The 25,976-nt window shown below is 45.4% G+C and overlaps 1 protein-coding gene across 1 annotated transcript in view; it reads left to right on the top strand.

Moving 5' to 3' along the window:
- Positions 1-25,976, top strand: part of ARHGEF12 (Rho guanine nucleotide exchange factor 12) — a 70,374-nt gene that overhangs the window by 32,660 nt on the left and 11,738 nt on the right. The window contains exons 3-29 of the mRNA XM_041480565.1: positions 167-255; positions 1,669-1,725; positions 7,289-7,387; positions 8,140-8,189; positions 8,933-8,990; positions 9,584-9,762; positions 10,919-11,053; positions 12,365-12,436; positions 13,067-13,159; positions 13,571-13,681; positions 14,138-14,236; positions 14,880-14,922; positions 15,040-15,145; positions 16,273-16,410; positions 16,907-16,939; positions 17,773-17,887; positions 18,604-18,709; positions 19,312-19,524; positions 19,907-20,036; positions 20,352-20,387; positions 20,979-21,133; positions 21,679-21,825; positions 22,538-22,623; positions 23,417-23,542; positions 24,657-24,771; positions 25,612-25,712; positions 25,815-25,892. Of these exons, the coding sequence (XP_041336499.1) occupies positions 167-255; positions 1,669-1,725; positions 7,289-7,387; positions 8,140-8,189; positions 8,933-8,990; positions 9,584-9,762; positions 10,919-11,053; positions 12,365-12,436; positions 13,067-13,159; positions 13,571-13,681; positions 14,138-14,236; positions 14,880-14,922; positions 15,040-15,145; positions 16,273-16,410; positions 16,907-16,939; positions 17,773-17,887; positions 18,604-18,709; positions 19,312-19,524; positions 19,907-20,036; positions 20,352-20,387; positions 20,979-21,133; positions 21,679-21,825; positions 22,538-22,623; positions 23,417-23,542; positions 24,657-24,771; positions 25,612-25,712; positions 25,815-25,892 (2,770 nt within the window). The remainder of the gene's footprint in view (positions 1-166; positions 256-1,668; positions 1,726-7,288; positions 7,388-8,139; positions 8,190-8,932; positions 8,991-9,583; positions 9,763-10,918; positions 11,054-12,364; positions 12,437-13,066; positions 13,160-13,570; positions 13,682-14,137; positions 14,237-14,879; positions 14,923-15,039; positions 15,146-16,272; positions 16,411-16,906; positions 16,940-17,772; positions 17,888-18,603; positions 18,710-19,311; positions 19,525-19,906; positions 20,037-20,351; positions 20,388-20,978; positions 21,134-21,678; positions 21,826-22,537; positions 22,624-23,416; positions 23,543-24,656; positions 24,772-25,611; positions 25,713-25,814; positions 25,893-25,976) is intronic.

The raw sequence follows: 25,976 nt of genomic DNA, 5'->3' as shown, positions 1-25,976 counted from the left end.
TTTCCCCTTTGAATTCAGCCTGGGAATAAATTTTTTAAGGGAACTCGATGCCTACGCTTTAATCTGAATTTCTGGTGAGCAGGCAGAGCTGGGTGAGCTTTTTGTGAGCGCTCAGGCAGCTCCTGTGGGCTCTGGTGTGAGGATATTTTGCTTTTCTGTGCCCCAGACACGGCAGCATTCTGAGCAGAGAGTCTCCAGCAGACAAGAAGCAGAAGGTTGAACGCTGCAGCAGCACCCACGACTTCGATCCCACAGGTAAAGTCCCAAAATTCAAGGAAAAAAAAGCCAAACAAAAGCACTGGGAAGTCGATTAAAAATGATTTTAATGTGGTTTTCAGAGCTGGGTTGTTCTGCAAAGGCAATGTGGGCATTGAAATGAATGTGGGCTTGATTTTAAACACCCTCATCCTCAACCTGGATTAGTGTATCAGTAAATAATTATAACAACTTCCACTTTCAGCAAAGTCAGGAGGCAAAGGCTGTAATTAGCTGTGAGGAGTTCTTTAGTGAAGTCTGAAATTGGAGATGTGGTTGGCCCAGCCAGGGCTGGGTTTCCCTGCTGGGGTTTTAATTTTGGGGGGTTTCTTTTGTTCTTTAGTTCATTTTGATCCCACTTTACCCCTTGCAAAGTGAATTTCTCCTTCCCAAAGTGATGCATTTGAAGAGAAAAACTTCATTTTAAAGGATTTGCTGTCCTACTTTGATTTAGCCTGCTTTTATTTTAGTTAAATTAGGGAGATGAGGGTGCACACAGCATTCTTGTTCTCTCTGGAGCACTCCCCCAGTGCCTGCTCATGAAATTCCTGCCAGGCTCCTGTCTGAGCCTCCTGGCCCCATGCAAGGTGCATTTTTCCTGTCTGTGCATTCAGGCTTTTCCCTGGGGCTTGGGGAGCATGGCGGGGGGGAATGGAAGGGGGGCACAAATTTTGGAATGTGGGGTTATTTATAAACCATCCTGGTAATGGTTTCTGCCACTGGCTGCGTGAGTCCTTCTAGTGTGCACAAAATAAATGAAAAAGGGCTTTAAATGCCCATTTAGTGAGGGGAAAAAAGTGGTTTAGTGCTTGTCTTCTTTTCCTTTGTCCTTTGGGACAGGTAATGTAAAATTATTTCAGGTTGGGGGAGCTCTCAGGCTGTCAACTCATTTTGTGGAAGGAATTTAATTTCTCCAGAAGCAAACTTGAGGAATCCTGTAATCTTAATTTGCAGAGAGTCACTCCAGAGTTGAGAGCTGTTACCTGCTTTGATAGGGGAACTCTGCACTGCAGCCTGCAGAAAACCCTTCTCTTTTATTTAAGGGGTGAATTCAGGATGCTGAACTGCTGTGCCTGTGCTGGTTATTGACTCTGGGGAGGAACACTGCCAGAGTCTCCGTGCTTGGACTGGTTTTTATCTGTAGTTACTGCAGAGAATTCCTCTGGTCGTGGTCTAGCTCCTGTAACAGATTCTGTGTGCTATTACCTGTGTCTCCCTGTATTATTCACCCTTATTCCAAGTGTTCCACCTGTGTTTTGTTCACATCTTTTTTGTGTTTTGCACGATTTAACCCGATAAATCCGAGTCTGTGTTTTTTTCCATGAAGTTTTTTTTTTTGTATTTTTTTTTTTCCTCATGTTTGGTCTCCATATTTTCTATATCTCTCTCTCCTTCTCTCCTGCTCTCGTGCAGATAGCTCCTCCAAGAAGACAAAGTCTAGTTCTGAGGAGAGTAGATCCGAGACGTATGGTAAGCCAAAGCTGCAGCCTCCCCCTGGGCAGCTCCTGCTTTTCCTGTCTGTGAATCCCAGGCTTTTCCCCCTCCCCTGATCTGCATGGTCGGCTCTGCAGCAGGGAGTGACCCTGCACTCCTGGGCTTGTTGGCTGCAGTAAATGGCAGTAACAAGTTTGGGAAGGGAATATCCCCACCCATCCTGGTGCTGTCCCTGCACCACCAGGGGCCTGTGTGCTCCCTCAGCTTTGCCAGTGGGTCAGTCTTGGGGCTGTGGAATCCCCCTGCTCTAGGGACTTATTCCACTTCCAGTCTCTGGAGATAGTTGCATTCAGAGCTTAGAATCTAGAAGGATTTACAAGTTGTTTTTTGGATCCTATCAGCATCTTCAGCCCCTTGGACTTGGGCTGAATCTGGCTGCACTCCTTATTCCAAGACTTATTTCCATGACTCCACTCTTTCTTTTCCTTTACTGTTTTTTTTAAATTTATTTAATTCATGTTGAAAGCAGTCTGTGACACTTTCTGATTTTAATCTGTTCAGAAAATTGCTGCTGTGGGATTTTGGATGCAGTGACTCTTCCAGAATCATCAGCTTTATCATTCCACTGGAATAAAACTGCCAGGTGTTCATGGCTGTGCTCCAGTTCCTTAACCCACCTCTGGAATACAAAGTGATGCTGTCAGAGCAAGAAACATTAAAAAATAACCAAACAACAGCAACCCTGAAGAGTTTAAACCAACAGAGGCATGTTAGGAAAAGCTGGTGCAGTCTGGGGAGGTGTGTCCTGTTCTTTCTGTCAGATCTCTTCGTTTCCCCTGGAATTTTGAATCACACACTTTTTTTTTTTTTTAAAAAAAAAAAAGCAAAGTAATATGATAGTCACGTTCCTCAGGGTGTGAGAGTGTTCCTTCAGGAGCTGTAAACACCTTTGGAGGGTGCCTTGATGGAAACCTGTCTCGGGGAGAGCTGGCTTGCTGCAGCTTGTCATTCCTGCTGCCACCCTCCCAGGGAGCAGCAGGGATTTGGGGCTGAGCTTGTGGGTTTGAAGCCAGTTTAGCCAGGATCACCAGACCCCTGTGCTCATTTTTGCCTGGTGCTGCTTCCCCACAGAGTGCTGGAGGTGCTGTGGGTTAATGACAGGAAACATTTGCTGGGACATGTCTGTGTTTATCCCTCTGCCCCAGCCTGGCAGTGGCCAGAACCAAACAGAACTTCCTCATGTGAGCTCTGACTTCCCACAAAGCAACAGAACTTCCTCATGTGAGCTCTGCCTTCCCAGATACAAACAGAACTTGCTAATGTGAGCTCTGACTTTCAACAAACAGAACTTCCTAAGGTGAGCTCTGACTTCCCAGATACAAACAGAACTTCCTAATGTGAGCTCTGCCTTCCCACAAGCAAACAGAACTGCCTAATGTGGGCTCTGCCTTCCCCCAGGTTTCCTGCAGATGCTGTCCCCGTGCCCAGGATCCCTGGGAGCAGCTCCCACTCATCCTTCCTTCCTTCCCAGTGGCCTTGCCCTGCCTTTTGTCTGCTTTTCCCAGGTTTCTCTGGAATGTGTGCAGAGCTCTGCTGTTTGCTTTGGAAGGCACCAAACTATTCCAAACCCTCCAAGTAGAAATACTGTACTGATATTTTCCTCTCTGCTGACTGGATGTGGGCTGGCCAGTGCAAAGGGAATAATAGGGAGGGCTGGAATGACAGCAGGAAAAGGAGGAGTGGCTTTGGTGGGTGTTTGTTCTCACCTCTTGAAATTCTTAATCCAGGAGCCAGAATTTCCTGAAGTGTTCGAGGGCTTGCGGGGGCAGAGTGGGTCAGGGAGGGAAATTGTTCTGATGTACAGAAATGAATTGATAGTGACATGAAGCTCTCAGCTCTCTGTTTCATTCATAAACCCAACCATCTCACCTTTGTATATTCAACAAAATTCAGATTATCAGGAGAGAGAATGAGTGTAGCTTGTTATGCTGTAATTTGCTAATTAGTGCCATGACCTCCCATTGTATTAAATATCTTCTTCTCAATGTAGCATTTTCATCTCTTAAATGAACTTAAAACTGAAATTACCTTTCAGGGTGGTAGGTGAGGCATCAGCTCCTCTTTCCTTTTCCTCACAACTTGGTTACTCTCCAAAAATATCTTCCTTTATGTTTAGCAATCATCAATTTCTGGCCTGAATATTAGCCTGGACTTGACACAAACTCTTTCACATATTTTCTCCAACTTTGTGATAAGTTTTTGGTTCTTGTTTTGAAACTCCAGGTTTGAGATGTTTTGAAATTGAAACTTACTCTCCCTGGGGATTTTTTGCAGTCCTTACCAGCTTTGTGTCTTTATGTTGTGGCCACCATTTTTACAGAGAAATTTGCCTTTATACAAGTTCTGTTTATCCTTGTGGAGCAGCATTTCTGACAATATTTTATAGCCAAAAAGCTCCCCAAATGAAGTGAAACATTTGGCCACTCTCAAAACCCCAAGGGGTTTGGCTTTTTTGTTTATGGAATGATTCATTTCAAATCCCTCTGTTAAACTGCATTTTCTTACGGTGGCCTCATGGCCCCAGGGGAGATTTTAGTTCCCAAATCTCAGCTCCTAGGCTTGGACTGGACTTGGGAGATGGAATTCACATCCCATGGAATCCCAGGCTGCTTTGGGGTGGGAGAATCTTTAAAAATTATTTTGTTCCATGGGCAGGGACGCCTTCCACTGGCCCAGGTTGCCCCCAGCCTCGTCCATCCTGGTCTCTCCATCCTCTCAGTCAGTATTTTAGAGTGAACCCTGCTCTGATTGTTGCTAAAGAAATTCCTGTATTGTTAAATAGCTTCCAAATAGGATGTAGGGAAGAGAAAAAGAAAAATGAGCTTCCCGGAGAAGCTGTTGGGCAGCCCAGATGTGCCTGGCCAGGCTGTTTGAGACAATTATTTTGGCCCTGGGCTGTCAGTGACCTTGAGAAGTCCAGACTTTGTCCTTCCACCCTCCCAAAGACGCTCTTGGAGCAGGGCTGGAGAAGGGAGAGGGACGAGTGCCACCTACTGAACCTTCTCTCAGCTTTCCTTGCAGCTTTTCTCTCTGCTTTCACTTTTAATTTTAACCTCTTCAACTCAGCACAGGTTTGGCTGCTTTCTTGTCCTCCTGGTTTGAGTGAGTTTGAGGGAATTTACATCTCCACGAGGACAGAAAACATTTAAATTTATTGTTTTTCCTCCAGAATTTTAGGACTCCACTCCAGACACAAACAGAGACTGATTTTAAACCATAGTTAAGGGATGTCTCTTCACTTCATGACATAAAGATACTGTTAAGGAAAGCAAAAATGGGAATAAGATAATTAATAATTTTATTTTGAGTATTGTCAGTGATGAAATCTGATGACTTTGTAATTATCAGCTGGAAAAAGTGAAATATCATGGGTGGGATATTTCAAAATGAGCAGAGTAAAAGCACTTGAAGGTTGCTTCAGGCAGGGAGTGCTATCAGAGCTGATCTAGTTCTGCAGGTCACAGTGTTATCTCCAGAAAACTTCCAGATAACTTCATTAAAATCACTATAAAGTGTATCTCTGTCAAGTGTGCTATCTCCTCTACCTCATTTCAGCCTTTTATATTGGATTAGGAGAAGGGTTAAGTGTCCCTTATCTGAAGAAAACAAGTACAGGAAAAAGCAATTATGGACTAATTTCAGGTCGAGTTGTCCTAATTCCAGTTGTTTCTCCATTCTAAATTTATAAGGTGGTCTTGGGTGAAATTGAAGCTTGTGGACTGAAAGAGTTTAACTTGAATAAACTTGAATCAAATTCACTTACACTCTGCCAGGTCAGTTTATGTTATGTGGGCACTGCTTTGGCATCAGGAGGAAGTTTATCAGTAAATCCAAGGATTGTTGCTTCTGGAGGAAAAGAAATCCAGTGGCAGAGCAGACTCAGGGCTCTCTGGTCTTTAACCAGGGCCAGTCTTTGTGAGTCCAAAGCTGAGTTTAGTGCCTTGCAGAGGAGCTGTTCCTCTGAAACAGCACCAATTCCCACACCCCAGCCCCGGGCAGCATTCTTGGGAAGTGAGACTTCAAGAAGCTTGGTCATATAAAAGAAGGGGAGGTGCAGGAGGGAGAGGCACTTTCCTCAGCTCTCCCTGTGCTCAGGGGGTGAAAGGTGGGGGGATTTTCCTTCCCATCCACTCTCAGCCCTGCAAAGCAGGGATCCCGTGATTTGCTCCTGCTTTGTTGGCAGGAGGGGAATTCCTGGGATGTGATAGTGCTGCAGAAGTCCTGGATTACTTTTTCCACTGCTCCCACACCCATTTTCATCTGTGCCACACTGGAGGAGGGCAGGACTGGCTGGGCAGGCATTGTTGGCTCTTGGGGCTGCTCATTTCCATGGGGAGTTGCTGCAGAGCAGTGAAAGGAGCCCTGGTGGTTTGGGAGCAGTGTGAGACAGGGGAATGGCTCCCTGCTCTGGTACCATTCATACCTTAAAGCTCATTCCAGAAAAGCCAGTCTGGCTGGGACAGCATCTTCCCAATTCCCCGTGTTCCCTCCACAGCAAACAAAACTGCTGCAGTTCTGCAGTCGGATTTGGGACAGCTCTGATTCCTTTCTCAAGGTGCCAGTGTAGGAATTTTGCCTGCTGTGCCTTTAGAAATGGAAAAGCAAAGCAAGCTGTTAGAAATAAAGGTGATGGAAAGCATTTCCAGAGTTCCTGAAGTCACTTTTCAGGATGAGGGCTGTGTTTTGGGAGGATTTCTGCAGCTGCTTCTAGGAAAGTGCTTGGCAAGGAATATGCCAGGGCTGCTGCTTGCTTGTGCTTTGTCTTTCCATTGTTCCATTTCCAGGGGAACAAAAGACATCCCCAGCATTCCACCTGGTCCAAATGCTGCACCTACTGAATGAATTTATCTCTGCATTTGTGTTCACATTATGCTGAGTATACCAGGAAACAAAACAAGTTGTCTTTGATGTCTCACAGCAAATTAAAGGAGGGGCACATTCAATCTCATCTCCTGGGATTTTGGCCCTGGACTGGTCTTTATGTCAGAAATCCTGTTCAGGACAGTTAAATGTGGCTTGTACTTCTTCACCTCTGCTGTTCTGGCTCTGTGCAACATTTCACCTGGAGCAGAAGGTGCCCCAGGAGGAGATTTTGGCTGAGAATTGGGAGAACTTTTCCTGATCAACAAATCTGTTTAAACCCAACCTCCTCATATTACTCTGAGGGATTTGTGCTTCTGTTTTAGAGCAGCCTGTAGAAGCTGTGAGGTGTTTCTGAACTATTAATGCAGACAAAAGAAATCCTGCTCATTGGTGTGGGTACTGCTGCTCTTCTTTAAAAGCTGCTTTTCCCTCAGGTTGTGTCTGATGTGCCAGAGCTGTCTGCATCTCTGTTTTGTGTAGCTGGAGCAATAAGCTTGACCTGTCTTGACATCCCTCTCCATTTCTGGACTGCTGCCCTGTTCCTGTCTCTCCTCTGTGCCGTGTTGTCCCCATTCCTTTGAGTACTGTGTGATTATCTGGGAGGATAAGGTTTTGGACTGATGCCTGGCTTGTGTCTCTCTGTGTTGCCCTCCCTGTGGTGCCCCTGTGTCCCCAGGCCTGGTGCAGAGGTGTGTGGTGATCCAGCGGGATGAGAACGGCTTCGGGCTGACGGTCAGCGGGGACAACCCCGTCTTCGTGCAGTCTGTCAAGGAAGGTGAGAGCAGCCCCCAAACCTGCCAGCTTGCCATGGCCATCCTGGAAATGGCTGTGAGCTGGAGCAGAAAACTCCCAGACTCCTGCCAGGTGGGGTGGCTGCAGCTTGGGAAGGGATGTGCAAGGTCAGGGTTGAGCAGTGAATTTATTCCTCTGAATTTTCAGCCACTGACAGAACGAGAGGACACAGCCTTAAGCTGTGCCAAGGGAAGTTCAGGTTGGACACAAGGGAAAAATTCTTCACTGAAAGAGTGATTGGGCACTAGAATCACCTGCCCAGGGAGGGGATGGAGTCACCATCCCTGGAGGTGTTTAAGACAAGACTGGACGTGGCACTCGTGCCATGGTTTAGGTGATGAGGAGGTGTCAGGTCACAGGATGGACTTGGTGATCTCAAAGGTCTTTTCCAGCCTGGTTCATTCTGGGATCTGGTGGGTTTGGAGCTGACCTCTTCGGTCATTCTGTGGTGATCTCAAAGGTCTTTTCCAGCCTGGTTCATTCTGGGATCTGGTGGGTTTGGAGCTGCATCCCAGGGGAGGAAATGACTCCTTGGGACGTGGTGGGATCATGTCCTGGTGTATCCAGTGCAGGTGAAAGCAAAACTGCTCTAGACTAGACAGCCAGAGATTTTACTGACAGAGGAACCTGGGCTGAGTGCAGGAGTATTTTGCATGTTTTACAGAAGTCTTAAAACCATTTTTGCTATAAATGATTGCATTGAAACGGGAACTGAGTGATTTCTTGCCTCTGCAGATGGAGCAGCCATGCGGGCTGGAGTGCAGACAGGTGATAGAATTATCAAGGTAAGGACATGGAAATTGGGAGAGAAATGGGTCCTTTATCTTAAATGAGCTCTTTCTCTAAAAAAACAAAACAAACACTGATGTGTCTGCTGTGGTGTTTGCATTAGGAATGGCCTAAGCTTCAGTGTTCTGGGAATGGCTCTCCTCCAGATCCTCATTTCAGAATTTTATGGACAAGTTCAGCATCCTGCCAGGCTCAAGTATCACAAATGCAATAAAACCAGAAATGGCAGGGAAGAGAAGGAAGGCAGAGTTGTTAATAATGATCTGTAAATAAACTGCCTGCCTGAACTGTTGTTTTCCCCCTAACTGCTCCCACATCTGCGTTCTTTTTTAGTCCCAAGCAAGTAAGAAATCAAGTCAGTAACTTAAAAGACTCTGTAAACTATTGCTGCAAAATGCTACAGCAGCTCCTGACACAGATGGAGCTGGGATTTCAACCAGGCATTGAAATTAATGAACTAAATTAGCTACCCTGTTGTTTTTCTGCCCCGGCAGAGATGGATTGCCTTTTTTTTTGTTTGTCTGCCTGCTTGAGTTCTTTTGGTGTGTGCACAGTTTTCTTTCTGCAGAGCTCTGCTCACTGAGATAAACTGTTAGAAGGATAAATAATTTATCTGGTAATGTCTTGAAAGAGGCAGTAATGGAGATGGGGGAGAAGAAAATGCTGCTGTTCTTCTGGAATGTGTGGAATTGCTTGGAAACAAGGAGCCAAACACTGAATTTTCTCTGCTCCCTGCCAGGTGAACGGGACTCTGGTAACACACTCGAACCATTTGGAGGTGGTCAAGCTGATCAAGTGTAAGTAAAGGCAGGTGGCTCTTGTGTCACCTTGAAAGTGTGACAGGCATCATTTCCAGGGCCCTGCCAAGTGACAGGGGTGAGGCCAGCACTGAGAGATCAGGGGAGTGTGTGAAACAGGGAAGTGAAATTGAAATGATTTTAACATCCTGAATTTAAGCTGATGCACTCTCCTGTAGCTTCTCCTGAACTTAATGTTTGAATTACCACCAAACCTTGCCTGGATGCTTTATTTCCACTTTAAATACCACTTACTGTGCATTGCTGTGTGATGCCTTTACAGCACTATAGGAAATATTTTCCTGGTGGATTTTATTCCTTGAGAAAGGAGGTGCTGGTGGTTTATTTTGTGTGTGTGCACTGCAAATATAACCTGCTGGGCTGGAAGTTGGATTGCTTGCTTTTATAAAGGCTGATTCTCATGAAATTTTATGGAATATCTGAAATTTAAACAGAATTCTAAAGCAGGCGGTGCTCCCAGGCTCAGTTTGGAGGAGGAATGGTGTGAGTTGTATCTCCAGGGTGAGGGAAATCAAAGAAGCACAGCAATGTCCCCGTGTGTGTGACCTGTGCCTGTCCTTGTGTCCCCACAGCTGGTTCCTATGTAGCTCTCACTGTCCAGGGGCGCCCTCCAGGGTCGCCCCAGATTCCCTTGGCTGATTCTGACGTGGATCTGGCAGCTTTTGGGCATATGTCTCCCATCATGGCATCCCCCCACTCGCCTGGCACGTCAGGGAATGCAGAAAGGATCACCAGCCCAGTGCTCATGGGGGTAAGGCTTGGAGCTCTCTTCCCAAAAGGAGAAATGGAGTCGGGTGGTTTTGGCCTGAATTTTATTTTTTTTTTTGTACTTCAAATGGGCATTGGGATATTTATCCTGTCTGTGGGTATTTATTCACTTCTGAAAAAGCATATGCAGTTCTATCTTGCTGGGACAAATAATATAAATAATAATATTTTTAATATACAAATATATACATATATATTTTATATATATATATAATATGTATATATGTATATATATGTATGCAAATAATGTATATATTATTTGTGTGTGTGTGTGTATATATATGTACAAATAGTAGAAATACAGGTTTTTGTACTGGTTTTATACAAGATTTTTATACAAAATTAAGAAAGAATACATAGTATAGGGTTGGAAATTTGAATTACTTCTCAGCAGGGGCTGAGCTGGAATTGGACACTGAACTGCAATGTGCACATGGAGCAGAGCTGATCCCAGGGAGAGACCCCGGGAGCGCTCGTGCATTTTGGGACCATTTGGGTTCACCTTGGGTTCCTTTTGGGACCATTTTGGTTAATCTTGGGTTCCTTTAGTGACCATTTTGGTTCATCTTGGGTGCAGCCCTGGCTGGGCTCTTTCACTGCCCAAGGTGCATCCATGGAGGAGATCCTTTTAATAAATCCCTGCTTTATTCTTTAGCTCTGTCCAGCCTCTGCTCTAGCTCAGCCTTCCCAAGGTATCCTGGGCAAGCTGCAGTTGCTCAGACAGGCAGGCTGCACCCTCTGCAGCTGAGATTTGAAGTTGGCACTGTCATCTTAATCAGGATGTGGAGTACATTTTACAGTGGGCTCTCATCTCTGAAATCCTGCTTTTAAGAACAAGTGCAAGCAATGATGTGTTTATTATCTGTCAGTGCAACTTAAAATACACCCTGAAGTCATTCTTGGAAGCTTTAAACAATTTTGTTTTCACTTTTGAAAAGAAATTAATTTAGGCTGTGTCATTTTTCCCTTTTCCCCTGTGTTAAAAGTGCTGAAAATTTGGTGTGGTTGTTTTATCTTAGAAAAGAACTGCAGCCTTTTCTAGATAAATGAAGGTTTTATGAGTAATGTGAGCTGCTGGCTTTTGAAGGAGTTGATTTTTAAGGATAGTCTTTTGAAATATTCTGCTTTCATCTTTGCAGGATGGAGTCCTGTCCTCCAGGTCTGTGTCAGAGTCGCTGCAGATCAGCGAGGGGGAGGCAGAGAGTGGGGACAGTGGCAGCAAACTGGATTTCAGTGGTGACAGCCCCTCCAGACCCAACAGTGACATTGCTGATGTGAGTTTGGGGCAGCCCCAGGGTTTTGCTTCTCTCTCTCTTGCATTTGGGTTTCCTTGGCAGATTCTGTGTGTGTGCTGTCCCGTGCTTTACTGGAACAAGCTCCTCAGTCCTCACCAAAACCTTTCCCTTTGAAAACCTGGTTTACTGGACTGCTGTTAGAGACTGGGAGAGAATAAATTTGGGGTTTTATCCAGGATTAGATTGTCCTGGCATTAATCCCTGTAACCAGACAAAGATGGATGCCAGCATGTTTCTCTAAACCCATTTGCCAGTTAGAGCATCTTTGAAGGGAATATTCCAACTGCAGCACCGTGACTCAGATCCAGGCAGCTTGCCCTGAGAGTGGGAAAGAGCCTTCCTTCTACCAAATCAGCTTCAGTTCCTGCCTCCAGCAAAGGCTTTTGGTGTGCTCACTCATGATTTATCAATCTGTGTGCTCCTGTGCTCTCCCTTGGTGCTTCATCCTTAATTAAGGCACTATCTGATTAGTGCAGGGGAATTGAGACTCCCTGCTTGGATTTGGCCTAAGTTTGTTGATTAACTTAAGGATGTGGGAGCTAAATTTGTCCCAGCAGTTGGAAGTGAAAGTGAGCTGGGTGAGATGAGAGCATCCACAACTCTGTTTTGAAACATTCCAAACCTGACCAGATCCCACTCAGTGTTTGTGTTTAATAAATGCACAACAAAATCCGTAATTATCTTCCTAATAATCATCACTGTCAGTATTGGGGGTGGTATTTGATCAGTGCAGGTGATTGGCACACCAAACATTCCAGCCTTTAATCCAGCTCTGAGAAACTTAAGGAGCAGGGGTGAAAGAAACCTTTGGAAGTGGAAAGAGTTCTGCAGCTGGGAAAAAGCCAGGCTGGAAAGCAGCAGCCTGAGCAGTGGCCTGGCTGGAAAAACCTTTGGACACACTGAAGATGAGGCAGCAGCACGTGGCTTTTGCAAATAAGGCTCTGCTGGGCTTCCTGAGCAAGAGGATTGCTGGCAGATGGGAGAAGAGAGCTGAACTGTGAGGAAAGGTGGAGAGAGCAAGGAAAATGCCAAGGGCTGGGGATTTTACAGCTCTGCTGTTGGTCACTGTCACCAGATTTCTGACCAAAACTTCTGCATTCATTTGAGTTTTGGAGTTTTTTTTGTTTTACTGTGCACGTAGGACACAGATTTGACTCTGGTTTTTCACACCTCCTTTTCCTGTGAGAAAGGAGAAGTTTTTGGCTGTTGTGGCTGACAAACTGCCCAGTGCAGTTCTCCCTTTCCTGGATCTGCTGGTACTTACCAGAACTGAACTTCCCTCTTTCCCAGAGCCCTCGCAGTGGCCTGAAGGAGAGGATTTATCCAGATGAGAGCCCAGAAAAGGCTGAGCTTCAAGATACTGTGAGTACAAAACATCAAGTGTCACAACAGATCTCTTCTAGCAGGCCCATTAAAATCTTGCTGCTTTCCCCCACTTTCTAAATGGAGCATGCCTGAACTTTGCTTTAGAAAATAAAATGCAATTAAAGCAGTGCAGGGGAATTTAATTAGCTGAGTAAATGTTTATGGAGCTTAAGAGCAGGGCCATTTAGAGGTGAGAAATACCTGATCAGCAGTGAAACAGCTGGGCCTGGAACAAGGAGAGCAGTTGCACATGTTTTATTCCTTGAGTCCAGCCCTTTTTTTTTAGGATATTCCCTCATTTGGGGGCTGCCATTTCAAGTGGAGCTCAGGAGGAAGTGCAGAGCTGTCTGAACACATCATCATCATCCTTGGGATGACTCCTGGATTCTCCTTGCCCTCCTCCCAAAGCCACATTTCCCCCTGTGCAGGGATGGCATTGGGCACGTGCCAGGTGTGCTCCTGGCTGCAGCTGCTCTTGATGCACCTCATCTGATGTTTGGGAATGTTTGGATTTTGGGAGAGGGATCCGAGGTGGAGTTTTTGAAGAGTTAAAATGATCAGAGCATCTCCCAAGTTTTCCTGTGAGGGACAATCCCAAGGTTGTGCTTTTCTCCTTCTCTCCCCCAGGACTCCCAGTCCAGTGTTGGAAGTCCCCTGGCCCGAGTGGGGACTCAGATCATTGGAGCAGAGGATGATGATTTTGACACGGAGCAGGAGCAGGTGGGAATGACTTTCAGCCTTGTTTCCCCACCAACCACAATTCTCTTCCTCTGTTCTAAACTGCTGAGTACTCCTTGTATGGTGAAATAAGGATTTGGGAATTCATGTTGTTGCTGATCTTTCCAAATAGAAATATTTGGGGAATTTATGACAATATCCATCTTTGAGTCTGTTATCCAAACCTCAATTTATTATCTATTTATTTATTTAAATTATATATAAATAAATTATATAATTTTATAAATAATTATAAATTTATTTATTTATAATCGATTTAATTTTCTTTAGTTTTGTATTAAATCCTGCATTCTTGTCACAGCAGCACAGCTACCACCTATGTACTCTGAATTATTTTAGCTGTCCTTTCTCTTATTCCTGACTAACTCAGATGTAATTCCCTGTCCCCTGCAGATCAACGGGCAGTGCAGCTGCTTCCAGAACATCGAGCTCCTGAAATCCCGCCCGGCTCACCTGGCTGTCCTCCTGCACCACGTGGTGTCCCAGTTTGATCCTGCAGCACTGGTGAGAAGCTCTGGAATTATTTCCCTGGCTCACATTTTGGGGATCTTCACCAGAATTTAGCAGATCTTGTGTAGCACTCACTGCCATGCCCTGGCAAGGAGGGAAATGCAGACCCTGTGCAGGCCTGAGGGTGATAAATCCACATTTATTTCCTCAGATAAAGGGAGAAACACAAAGAGAATTGTTCCCTTTACGTTTGGCTGCTTACAAATAATTATTTATCTCCTGAAAGCCTCTCATTCCACCCCAAGGTGTGGGATCAGTTGTCTACAGGGAAGCTTTGACCTCTCTGTGCTCCTCTTCCAGCCCCTTCCCTCTCCCCCCATTGCCAGGGCACCTCCCTAGGAGCTGGGAAAGCTTTCAACCCAGCACTGCTGAATTCCTTGAAATACTGCAAAGAAAACTTAGGAGTTTTCATGGTTTTCACCTCATTTCTTGCCCTCCTGTTCCCCACAGCTGTGCTACCTTTACACAGACCTGTACAAACAGACCAACTCCAAAGAGACCCGGCGTGTTTTCCTGGAGTTTTACCAGTTTTTCCTGGACAGAGCTGCAGTAGGTTCCTCCTGTTTTCCTCATTTTTACACATCCAGCAAGTTGACTTTGACCTTTCTCCACTCACCTGAACTGTGAGAAACTAAGGGTGTTAAAGCCCTCCAAAAGAAACAGTTTAAAAAATCAAAATCGGAATATTGTTTAATAAATAACTTCATAAAATGTAAAAATGTAATAAAAGTTTTAAGTATTTTTGTTGAAATGTTACCAGGGAATGAATGGCCTCAGATGCCTGGTAACAAAGTAAATCCCAGGGGATTTGTTGTTGATAGGAGAAATAATTTAATGGTAGGTAAGCAAGTTCTGGCTCTTCTACGTTGCTTTTTAGTTAATAATTGCTGTGGGTATAGATGTGGCTGTTCCAGGGATTGGGAAATTTTATATCTCTGTTGGAAAGCTGAGAAAATTCTTTGTTGTCATAAATTAAACTCCCAGAAACTGCAGCAGAGCTTCATGTACCACATGTTCACCTTAAATAATCCTGTGAATGGTAATATATTCATGGGAGTCTCCCCTTTTCAATCCAGCAGGTGCTCAGGTTGGATGATTTTGGCTTTTGAGGGAATTTCCTGGAGTGATTTGTGTGTTTTATTGGGGTGCTGGTTTCTCTGTGGGTTCTCCCAGCCTTTCTTTCCTTTTGCAGAACCTGAAAGTCCCAGTTCCAGAGGAAATCTCCTTGGAATTAGGTAGGGTGGGAGTGAAGGGCAGAGGGTGGGTTAATTCAGGGAAATGACTTTATTGAAGTCATTTATTGAAGGTGGTGGCTGTTCCCAAAGGAATAATTGGTGAATTTTCTGCCTCAGACAGGAGAAGGCCAGAGCTCCTCCCTGAAGAGCTGCACCGCCAGTTCATCCAAACCATGCAGGATAAAGTCTGCCCAGAGGTTCAGAGGAACCTGGAAGATTTCAGGTACCAAAAGCTCTCAGTGGAGTTTCCTTTTCATTCATATTTGATTTCAGTCAGTGTTCCAGCACAGGGAAACCTGAGGGAGATAAAATTCCTCTTGGCTGGATAGGAATATACCAGGAATACACCCTGTGGCCAATTCTTAAATCAAGTCATCAGCTGCAATCCTAGAGCTTGGATTCTTCATTCCTGGAAGCTGTGTGAGGAAATGTCAGAGTATTTTTTCTTAGGTTTTGTTGTATAAATCTCTCTTACTGATTGTGTTTATAATCAGCTTATATATTTTTTTTCCTGTCCCTATTTTCCTTCCCTCTCCCCTTTGGCCAGGGAATAATCCCCTTTACAGAGCTCAAGCTGGGCCAAGGGAAATACAGGTTGGATATTAGGAAGAAGTTTTTCCCAGAAAGGTGATAAAGTTCTGGAATGTTCTGCCTGGGGAGGTGGTGCAGTCACCATCCCTGGGTGTGTTTAACAAAGCCTGGATGTGGCACTGGGGGCCAGGGTTGAGTTGGGGTGTTATTGCAACAGGTCAGGACTGGGTAATAACTGGTATAGACTTCATGCATTTATAGAAGCTTAATAATACTTTATTAAGAGAACCATAGTTTTTTATACCTTAGTTTGCTATAGGTGGATTTGATGGGTCCTTTAATTAAAACACCATCACCATTGGCTAATTAAGAAACTACTCTTTGGTAAACAAATCTCTATAACACATTCTACAAGTTCAAAATAACAGGTGCAGCAAGCTAAGATAAGAATTGTTTCTTATTCTTTTCCCTGATTTTCTCACAGCCTTTCCCAGAGCAATGCCTGGGAAAGTTGTGTGACCAGAGAGCTGCTGACAGTTGGGGCTGGGTTGGACTTGATGATCTTGAAGGTCTCTTCCAACCTGGTGATTCTGTGAATTCTGTGATTCTGTGAGCTCTCACAGGCATGGAGTAGAAGTTGATAATTAATTTGCTTTTTCATGTGCTAAGAGCTCCATGCCAAGCTCAGCAACGAACTATTTTATACCTAAAAACCTCATGTAGATCCTTCAAACACCCCAAAAGCCCCTCTGTGATGACACCCTGAGTGCCACAGGGCAATTCCCAGCTGCAGGTGATGCTCCCTGTGCCCTGTTGCAGGCAGAAGAGGAGCATGGGGCTCACCCTGGCCGAGGGGGAGCTGAGCAGGCTGGACGCAGAGCGGCTCCGCGACCGCAACGCCGTGGAGAAGGAGAGGAGCTGTGCAGAGCAGATCCTGGCCAAAATCGAGGAGGTCCTGTAAGTGACACCAAATAGGAAGGTGGGGGGAAAAAAATAACCTTAAAGGTGCTCCCTCAGACGTGGGAAAAGCGGGATGGAGGAACTGGGGAGTGGGATTTGGTGTCAGTGTGTGTAGATTGCTGCCCCTGAGTGTTGGTTGGGGTGGTGACAGCAGGGCTGAGGCAGGAGGGAAGGGAAGGCTGTTTTGTCCAGGAGGCTGCTGTGAAATAGTGCAGGGAATGCTGCCGTTGTCAGCCTGTGCATTATTAGATCAGAGCCCTTTTCCTGTAGAAACAACAGCTTCACAACCCATTTTCTCCTTTTTAATGCGGGCTGAATCCAATTTCCACAGCTAAACCTTCACTTTTGATTCTTGATTTTATTTTTTTTTCCCCTGCTGGGAGTGCTGAACATTCTAAAGGACACTTCAACACAACTACTGATGCTCTTGGTGGATGGGACCCGGTGTTAATTGGGTTTTGAGTTTCATTTGAAAACCCTTTCTTGTTTTTAGGATGACATCTCAGCCTCTGGAAGAAGACAAGAGGTAATGGGAGCTGGGCAGCTCGGGCTGTGTTGTGCTGATGGAACACGACAGCCCTCTCCCGGCTGTTCTCCAAACTCCTGAATCCCCTGGCACAAATCATTGGAATTCAGAGCACCAGCCTCTTCTTTGCTGATGTTTGTTGCCTGTGTTTCACATCTTAAAAATTACTGTCACTGAGAGTTTGTGTTTATTTTTGTTTTGTGTTGTAACTGCTTCAATCTGCTCTAACATTTATTTTCTGTGTGTGCCTTGTCCTGTTCAGTTTTTATCTTAGCAGCTTTTCCTCTGCTTTTTGCAGTCACCTTTTACTGCTGCTTATTTCTACCATAACTCAAAGCTATAATGTGACATCAAATGTGGTTTTAGTGTAGAATTTTAGGACCTTCTGTGTAATTCTCAAATTGTATTTTCACCTGCTGGGCTTCTGTGCCTTTTATCATGGAATGATTTGGGTTGGAAGGGGCCTTAAAGATGAATTAATTCCAATTCTTGCCATGGGCAGGGACACCTTCCACTGTCCCAGGTGCTCCAGCCTGGCCTTGGAGACTTCCAGGGATCCAGGGGCAGCCACAGCTTCTCTGGGCACCCTGTGCCAGAGCTTTCCCATCCATATATTCCATCTTTATTTACTCCATAATTTACAAAACGATAAATTCTGATGTTGCCTGAACCTCCCCATTATCTGTGGGAATTTACTTCCGTTCATTTCATCACTTGAATTTAAAAATGAACTTCTCAGCAGAACCTTGGCACTTGACCTTAATTTTATTGACTCGGTGTATTTTCCCAATATCTTTTTCTTAAACCTCCCTGTTTTTTTCTGTGTTTGGCAGCTCCACGATGCAATATGTGATCCTCACCTACATGAAACACCTGGGAGTGAAAGTCAAAGAGCCTCGGAACCTGGAGCAGAAGCGGGGCCGCATTGGTTTCCTGCCAAAGATCAAGGTAGTGCTGCCCTGCCCACAGAGGGTTTGTGTGCCATTCAAACCCCAGTTTCGCAGGAAAAAAATTAAAAATGGGTGTGATTTTTATGTTTCTGGGATTGCTGAGCTGCACAGCAAACCTAAGAGCTGAAATTGGGTTCTGCATCTGTTGGCAGAGGCGTGAATTTGAAATAATTGGAATTTTTTCCTTTATCTCTACCCCTGAATTCACCTTGTTTTTGGCTGTTATTAAAACTTCGGGGGAGGAATATTTCAGAGAACACAACCTTAAACCACAGGAGAGTCTCATTAAAGCTGTTGCCTTGTTTACTTCAATTTTTGCTGGAGAAACTTACCCAAACCCTCCTGGTTTGTGATGCAGGAGAGCTCCTCTCCCTGCCACCCCCACTTTTCCAGTTATATAATGAATATTTCCACCAAAACTTCATCCCTGTGGGTGTGATCCCTTGTCTCCCACAGCATGAGGGTGTATCTGGTCACACTAGTTACTTATTTTCATCAACATTTCAGCTTCCTTTGAAATATTAAGAGAGTTTCAAGCAGTTCTGCACTAACCAAAAAGGTGAAACAGTGTGAAACCAAAAAGGTGAAACAGTGTGAAACCTTTTAGAAGCTTTGTGTCCTCTCCCTTCTGCAGCTTTGAAGAACTGATTAAAATCTCAGCAAACAGCTGGATTTGAAGCAGTGAGCGATGAGTTTGCTTTTCTTTTCCTGCAGCAAAGCATCAAGAAAGAGAAAGAAGGAGAGGAGAAAGGGAAGAGGAGAGGCTTCCCCAACATTCTGGGCCCCCCGAGGAGACCGAGCCGACACGACAGCAGTGCAAGTATGTCAGCCAGGAACCCCCTGCTAGCCTGGGAGCCACAGAACATCCCTGCTGCCTTCCAAAATCCATGCCAGGAACCCCCTAACCCCCTGTTTGCCCCCCTAAACCTCATCCCACCCATCCTGCCTCACCCAATCCCAGTCCTCCCAGTTTGGACCCTGCTTCTGCCAATTCCCTCCCAACCCCGTCTCACTTGGAGGGGTTGTGGAATAGAATTTTGGGCTGGGATTGAGGCATTTTGGGGAAGGATTGAGTGATTTTCAGTAGGATTGAGTGATTTTCAGTAGGATTGAGTGATTTTCAGTAGGATTGAGTGATTTGCCTTAGGATTGAGTGATTTTCAATAGAATTGAGTTATTTTCAATAGGATTGAGTGATTTTCAGTAGGATTGAGTGATTTTCAGTGGGATTGAGTGATTTTCAGTAGGATTGAGTGATTTTTCATTAGGATTGACTGATGTTCAGTAGGATTGAGTGATTTTAAACTTCTTCTTGTTAAAATCCAGCTTCGAAAACACACAAACCTGTTTTGGTCCTGCGATGCTGCTTCTCTCAGCACTGAAAAGGTGGTTTCAGCAGGGTGATGATTCTTTTTGGTCCAGTTGGCAGGGCCATGGAGATGCAGAAGCCCAGGCACCCCAAGCACTCACCCACAGCCTCTTCTGTGAGCCCAGAGCCCCCCGAGTCCAGCAAGATGCGCCAGAGCGGCTCCTCCAGCGATGGCACAGATGCCCCTTACCCCCCTGCCAACGCCATGTCCCCCCTGGCCATGGGGCCCTTTGCCTCTCCAGAGGGCAGCAAGGACAGTGACACAGGTAGGGTGGAATGGAGAGTGGTTAAAGGTCGTGCTGTGAACAGGATGTGCAGAGCACTGATGCAACGAGCTGGGCTAATTAGGCAATGCTTTGATGTCATTGGAGCTGCTCTTCCTCACCTTAATCAGCTTTCCTCAATTAGGGAATCGTGCCACGAGCAGCAGTGGTTGTTAGTGGGTTCTGCCAGTGTGGCATTGGATCATCCAACAGGAAAAACCCAACGGGTGCCACCTGAAGCTTTTGTCACTGAGATTTGTTCTTACCACCCTGGGAATCGAGTTCCTCCAGCTCTGAAGCTGGAATTGAGGCTCTGGAGAGGCTGGGAGGTTCTCTAATGTCCTCTAACTTGGTTCCTCACCTTTCACATTTATCCTGTGTCCAGGTGTGAAGCAGCCTGGGGAAGCCCCACCTGCCAGTGACTCCATGGATGGCACCCCACGTACACCCAACAACACCTTTGAGTTCCCATCTCCTTTGGAAAACCTGCAGGAGGAGGAGGGAGAGTCTGAGAGGTAACCCTGGCTGCTTGAGGGAGCCTTGAGAGAGAGTCAGGAAAGCTTGGAATGGGTTGGAAAAGATCTTTGTAGAGTGATCTTTGTCAGTGTGACAGTGGCTGCTGAAATTTAGTGCATAAAATGACAGTGACATTGCTTGTGTTAAATATTGTTGGGAGCATTAGGAAACTTTGGTCTGTGTCTCTGCTCTGCTAGAAAACTGTCAGGAGAGGGTGTAGAATACTCTGCTTTGGAGCTCAGACCACCATTCTGAAATCATTCTGGGAGAAATTCAGGCACAAGCTTCCTAATGATTGCTTTCCTTCCTTGCAGGATGGTTGACATGGGAACACCGAAGCCTTTTCGCAAGTGAGTGTGCTTAGAAATGTTTGAACTTGACTGAATTTGTTTGGATTTCAAATGGTTATGAAGCAGAATGCAGCAGTGCTCTTTGTTCTGAGGCAGCCCAGTTGTCTGCATGATCCCTTTTCTTTAAGAACACATGAGATCAGACACTGGCAGCTATTTGTAGGGCAGGTGGCGTGAGTCATATGCAAAAATACCCCTTTGATCTGTGAGTGAAGTGGAATGATTGCTGTATCCACTGATTTGAGTGGATGGGAGTTGGGTTAGGGAGTAGAGAGATCCCTATTTTCCTTTCCAACCTGTGTTGCTGTTGGTTCTGTACCTGCAGATAGACAGAGGCAAGAAACTGTAACCTGCCCTTTTCACTGCCTTGATATCTGACTGCACATGATTTGATCTGTGTCATTAAAAGGAGGGTTATGAAAACACTGTCAGAACAGTGAATCTGTAAAGGGCAAAATTAGAGAATGTGCCCAGAGGTTCAGGCATCCAACAGCCCCCAGCTGGCAGGGACAGTGTATTCATAAAGCTGATTGATGTACTCAGCTTTTCCCTGGAATGGGAATTAACTCGCTCTTTTTCTCCTCCCATCAGGACGGACAGTGTTGGCTTTGCAGATGTGCAGAGTGAGGATGAGCTCTATGACTTCGACATGGACATGGACCCTCCCAACTGGCAGCAGCTTGTGAGCAGGGAGGTGCTGATGGGGCTCAAACCCTACGAAATCAAACGTCAGGAGGTGATAAATGGTGAGATGGAGGTTCTGTCCTACCTGGCCAAGCTCAGAGCTGAAACCTTCCCCGAGAGCTTTGAAGTTCTTAAAAAGTTTACAATTAGGTTTTTCTTTACTGATTTTGTGAAGTAGTGGCTGGAGAGTTGTAGAACTTTTGGTTTGAAGAGTTCTTAGCTGTGAAACCTGTGCTTGTTACTGGGAAATAACCTGAGGTGAGATTGATCCAGTCCTTAGAGGAGAAATAAACAATACCAAGTGATTATTAAATATTAAGGCACTGAAAGGCCAAGTTTTTAATATGTTCTGTAAAAGAAAACAAGAAAAGCTTGGTTTTTTGGGAAGCAGGTGATGGAAATGCTGCTCCCAAACTTCAGCAGGTTTGAGCTGCAGCTCCTGCTTGGATTTGTGAGCTCAGATCTCTTGGTTTGGGGTAAACGATGGAATTTCACAAACAATTCAAACATGGAATTACAGCAGAGCCTGGAATATGAACCAGGGGGGGAATTGCTGCTGAGGGACCTGCCCTGAGGGGCTGCAATCCTGCTTTCCCTGTCTCCCCAGAGCTGTTCTACACGGAGCGAGCCCACGTGCGCACGCTGAAGGTCCTGCACAACGTCTTCTACCAGAGGGTCACCAGGGAGGGCATCCTCAGCTCCAGTGACAAGCGGAAAATCTTCTCCAACCTGGAGGACATCCTTGGGCTGCATGGTAGGAGCAGCTGGATGCTGGAATTTGGGATTCCAGTGGCTGAAAAATTGAAGCAAAGGGACCCTGGAACACGAGGCAGCTTCACCCAACACTTGAGATGGAGCAGAATTCAGGACACTGCCCTGGGCTTGCTTTTGCTCGCACTTGTTCCATTTCTGATTCACAAAGATATTTTGATAAGGAATCATGTGTCCAGTGTTCCTTTTCCTTATCTGTGTTGATTCATGCTTGATAAAAGGAGCAGTGAGCTTTATGGGCCAGGGTTTGAGGTGGTACAACTGTTCCTGAGGAGAGCAGAAAACAGATTTATGAAGATTGATTTTTTTTGTTTCTAAAGGGTTGCACTTCCTCGTTGTTTAGGGAAAGGACTGCTCACAATAGGAATTTCAGCCACTGAATCATCAGCTGTGTGATTTTCTGGCTTCTGCATTATTCCTGTTTATAGAAAAATGATATTGAGCCTCAGAAAAGATGAGTTTGGAATGGTTCTTAGGGGTCCTTTGAAGCCAAGTGAGACACAAGCACAAAGGAGTTACATCACATTTTATTAGATATCCTAAATCTGTTAAGTTGCAGAATATTGTTTATTGGCTAATTAAAATTATATAAAATCTAATCTTCTCCTAGAACAGCTTTTATGTTAAATGCTGAAAGTGAAGCCAGCAATTTGACCACCATTAATAAAATTTGCCTTTTTTCCCTTGTTTTTTAGTTGCACTGAACGATCAGATGAAATCTGTCCGAAAAAGGAACGAGACTTCTGTCATTGGCCAAATTGGGGAAGATTTGCTCTCCTGGGTAAAATTCTTTTAATATTTCTTGTATTTCGAAATAATGTGTCATGGAATGACCAGTAGAGCCAGAGGTTGGAGGAGGTAATTCCCAGCAATGGGAACTGAAGGGCTGCGAGTTCTGGAGCCAAAACAGAGCTGGAGGATGAGGGGGGAAGGAAAGCAGGAAGAACTCAGAGGATTTTCATCTGACTGGAGATGAGAGTCATTTAAGGCACAAGAATAATATCCTTAAGATGTGTGGGTAGAATAGAAAGGTACTTTGAGTACATAAAGGTGAGAGTGGGATTTTGAAAAATGTAGTGGCACGATTTATTTTGGTAACATTGAAGTGTGAGCCTGGTGTTGCCTGCGGTGCAGTTAAAAGGTGGTTAGAAATACTGATTTCTAATCTTAGAATGTATAAATTTGGAGTTTATAGTGCTGCTGCAGGCTTTGCTTTTGAGATCTTCATGGAGAGATTTGGCTGCCCCATCCCTGGAAGTGTTCAAGGATGTTTTGGGGTAGTGGAAAGTGTCCCTGCCCATGATGGGGATGAGCTTTCAAATCCCTTTCAACCCAAACCAGTCTGGGATTCTGTGATGTGGGAGGGCTGCATTCAGGAGAACTGAAGAGTTTGAGATGTAAAGGTCTCCTCTGGGAAGACAAAGCCTTAAACCAGGGCAGAAATGCCTCCTCATTTTTGTCAATAACTCCTTTCTTCCCTGGTGATCCCAGTTCCATGTAGCTCTGCCTGCTGAGGGTGCCTCGTGCTGAGCTCCAGCCTGTCTAAACTTGGCTTTTTTGGCTTTCTGGCACAGTTTAGTGGACCAGCAGAGGAGAAGCTGAAACTTGCCACTGCCACCTTCTGCAGCAACCAGCCCTTTGCCCTTGAGGTCATCAAGTCCCGCCAGAAGAAGGACTCGCGCTTCCAGACCTTCGTGCAGGTGGGTTTGCCTCAGGGCTTGGAGTTTTCTCTGCCAGGCTTTGAATTTTCTCCTCCAGGCCTTAAGTTTTTCACCAGGCTTTGAGTTTTCTCCTCCAGGCCTTGGGTTTTTCACTGAACTCTTGAGTTTTTTCCCCTAAGCTCTCAGTTTCTCCACCAGGCTTTTGAGTTTTCTCCACTGGGCTTGTGAGCTTCTCCTTTAGGTTTTGAGGTTTCTCCACCAGGCTTTTGTGTTTCTCCACCAGGCTTTTGTGTTTCTCCACCAGGCTTTTGAGGTTTTTCCCCCTAAGCTCTGAGATTTTTCCCCTAAGCTCTCAGTTTCTCCACCAGGCTTTGGAGTTTTCTCTACCAGCCTTTGGAGTTTTCACCACCAGGCTTTTTCAGCACAGCCCAATGAATCCTCCTAGATAAAGTTCTGATAATTAATGACATTAATTAATGACGTCATGGCTAAGGCTGCCTTCAGCTGGGGACATGTCCAGCACTGTATTTATCTCTCCTGATGGTTTCTGGAGGGAGGAGCCTTCAGTTCTGGGGAGCACTGAGTGTCCTGATGGAATGCAGGGCAGCACAGTGTCCCAGGCAGGAGTGTCCCATCTCCCTCAAGGATGCCAAATTTTGTGGGGAAGAGTGCTCAGAGTGCCAGGAGCAGGAGACAGATGCTGCACAGCTGCTCTGCCTGCCAGGAGTGGGCTTTGGGTCCACGTGGCATTTGCAGGAGAGCATCATCTCCATCAGCACAGGCTGGGAGGAGCTCTGGGAGTGCAGGGGGAGATCATCTTGACAAATATCCTGTGTTTTGCTGCGGTGTGAAGGCCCAAACTGATGTGTTCCCTGGGAGCTGCTGACTGAGATGGATTGGGGATGGGCCCATGCCCATGGGGAGTAATGAGGGGAGGAAGGCACTGCTGCTGTGATGAGCTTTTCCTCCGGGTAATTGCAGATGGAGAGGGGATGTGTTGTCTGGGTGATAGATCTTGGCATCTCTTGTCTTGTATTTAATTACTGGAAAGTGAAGTAATAGATGTTTAAGTGATGAATAGATGTTGTGCATTCAGGTAATTATGGCCTTAATAAAAAATGACAAATGCAGATATTGTGCTGTTGAAATTTAGGATGCTGAGAGCAATCCCCTGTGCCGGCGGCTGCAGCTGAAGGATATCATCCCCACGGAGATGCAGAGGTTGACTAAATACCCCCTTCTGCTGGATAACATTGCTAAATACACAGGTAAAGCCTTGCCACTGGGATTTGGGCACCCATCTCAGCAGGTTTTTTAGGTAAATGTGTTAAATAACACTTCAGTTTTATGTGTCTCTGTTTTCATTGCGACCTCACTGCTGCTGTCTGCACAGGAGGTGTAAAAAATAGTAATAAAAAGAAAAATCCAGTGTTGGTGCCTCTTCCTTAGGAAAATAAAAAGGAAATTCAGTGTGAAATAAGTGAATCTATCAAACCTCTAAAGCAGCACAGAACGTCCTCGTGCTCTTGCAGAGGGTGGGGTTTAATTAGGATGTGTTACACTGAAAGATACTTCCAGCACAACAGGTAAAATGTGATAAATAATAGCACAAAATGCCTTCCCAGCTTTACTATCTGATACCTGCTGCAGGGTAATTTCATTACTCATAAAAATAGACTGCAGCTACTAGTTCCCTCTAATCCTAATTAGGAAAGCATGTGATACTCCATTATCTTTGATGTACTGGTTGATGTTCCTGTTAAGTGAATTCTCTGTGTGGCTGCTGGTGAGAATTGATGGGTTCACCTGTGCCTGTACTCTTAGTAAGGATTTTAGTAGGGATTTTAGGTTTCCCACATTATTATGAGTTGTCACAAGGCCCTAAAAAAGGGAGAGTAACAACTGCATTGTGTGTAATGATGTGCAGGTCACAATCAATTCTCTGCTGTCACAAATCTCATTTTTATCACTGTTGCTTTGTTTTTGTTGATGACTTCTCTGTGAGTTTAACTCCTCTTTGTCCAGTTTGAGGTCAGCACACTGCACTGCAGGGCTGCCTGCCCAAACCTTTGCTGGAAGCACTGTCCCACTCTGTGTTCTTCTTGCAGAGCTGCCTGAGGAGAAGGAGAAAGTCAAGAAAGCAGCAGATCACTGCCGCCAGATCCTCAACCACGTGAACCAGGCTGTCAAAGAGTCAGAGAACAAGCAGGTGGGAGGCCCAGAGTGAACCCCCAGGGCTGGGCACAGCAGTAAAGCTGCACTCTGGGCAGTTTTGCTGCTCCAAGTGACCATTTCCTTGCATTTCCTGCAGCACCTGGAGGATTATCAGCGGCGACTCGACCTCTCCTACTTGAAGCAGTCAGAGGATCCCATGATGGATGAGTTCAGGGTGAGTGGGAGCATTAAAACCGGCCCTGGGTGAGTGGAGTTTACAGCCCTGACGTTCACTTTGTGCTTCTTGTGGTGCACAAAT

The sequence above is a fragment of the Pyrgilauda ruficollis genome, unplaced genomic scaffold, assembly GCF_017590135.1.
Source record: "Pyrgilauda ruficollis isolate IOZ18807 unplaced genomic scaffold, ASM1759013v1 scaffold52, whole genome shotgun sequence".
Taxonomy (NCBI): Eukaryota; Metazoa; Chordata; class Aves; order Passeriformes; family Passeridae; genus Pyrgilauda; species Pyrgilauda ruficollis.
Note: the sequence above shows the minus strand (reverse complement) of the source record. Positions and strands in the feature narration are given on the sequence as shown.